At 30.2% G+C, this 1,296-nt stretch overlaps 1 protein-coding gene across 1 annotated transcript; it reads right to left on the bottom strand.

The window, feature by feature from the left end:
• Positions 1–65: 65 nt before the first annotated feature.
• On the bottom strand, positions 66–769 carry LOC119682245. The gene is made up of 2 exons (XM_038095632.1): positions 280–769; positions 66–225 (listed from the first exon to the last, which is right to left on the bottom strand). Exon 1 carries the CDS (start codon positions 688–690, stop codon positions 310–312), a length of 381 nt encoding a protein of 126 aa, XP_037951560.1. The 5' UTR covers positions 691–769; the 3' UTR covers positions 66–225; positions 280–309.
• Positions 770–1,296: the final 527 nt, after the last annotated feature.

The following is a 1,296-nucleotide window of genomic DNA, read 5'->3' as shown; positions in this document are numbered from 1 at the left end:
AAAATGAATAAAAAACTAATGCGACTTTCTCGCGGCCTACACAACATTGCAAATGATTGGAACATTAGCATGCATCCGCATAGCATAAACTCTGTGGGGTCTCAACTAAAACCCTACGAGAAGCGATCAAAAATAGTACCAAAATGCAATCTCCATGAATGACCCTCCACGACGTCACCGTGACAGTTTATTAATAAATTATTACAATATTTAGAGCAGTATTTTCTATAAATATGTTTGATTTTATTTTATTTTTAAACTAAAAAAATTTTTATATACATTTTACTTTCAATTAGACTCGTTAGGTCCTCAAATAAATTCCGATTCATGATTGCGTATATATTCCATTATGTTTTGATCTAAGAGTGCACGGTTTAAACGATCCGCTTGAATATTGTAGCTGACATAGAAAGGACGTCCAAAGCGTTTACATAATTTTTCTGCAAAACTCTGTGACTCTAATTCATCTCCTAGTATTGCAGTGGACACAATTTCATTACTATTCCGCATACACATTGCCAGTGCCATTTGGTCAATAATTTCCGGTTGGGTGTTGTTTATGAAGAGCAAAGTGGCACGACCCATTTTAAGTACACGTAAAATGATTTTTCTTTCACCAACTTCAATAACACCTGCACTAGACTTAAATGTGGACTTGGATGTTTCAATATTTTCAAGCTTTTCTTCCATATTTTAACAATTTTTGTTTTTATGCACAAATATTATAAAGCAATGATTGTTTACAATTTGCTAATGATATTAAAGGAAATCATTCGATTACTTTGAAATGTGAATACCGAGTACAAATCATTTATATGTGGTTTGTTTGTAAAAATATTTAGGTCGTATGCGAGTTCGTGTAAATTGATAGTAAATAGAGAGAATAATAAATTATGTCGGTATGGCGGCGAATGTTGGTATTTACCAGAATTTTGAGTAGAGTAAATTAGATAAAAATTAGGTAAATTAGGTGTTACCATTGTGAAAATTTAATATATATTGTTATTTTATTATTTAAATATTATTTTATTTATTTTAGATTTTTATTTGCATCATATAGGTACAGCTTACTTCTTGAGATATTATTTGTAAGAGTTTTGGACTTAAATTGAATACATTATCAAAAAAAACTGCACCCACTTTCCCATGCAATTTCTACTTTAATTACAGAAAGTACGGGTAATATCTTGCAAGTCTATTTGTTGGTGGTTTTCATTTAAAAATGTTAAATTTTAAAGGCTGATATCTAAAAGTTTATTAACTTTATTGCTGACTTCTCTAAAATGCAATGCCAAC

This window comes from Teleopsis dalmanni, chromosome 2 (genome assembly GCF_002237135.1).
Source record: "Teleopsis dalmanni isolate 2A chromosome 2, ASM223713v2, whole genome shotgun sequence".
Taxonomy (NCBI): domain Eukaryota; kingdom Metazoa; phylum Arthropoda; class Insecta; order Diptera; family Diopsidae; genus Teleopsis; species Teleopsis dalmanni.
This window is presented reverse-complemented; position numbering and strand designations above follow the sequence as displayed.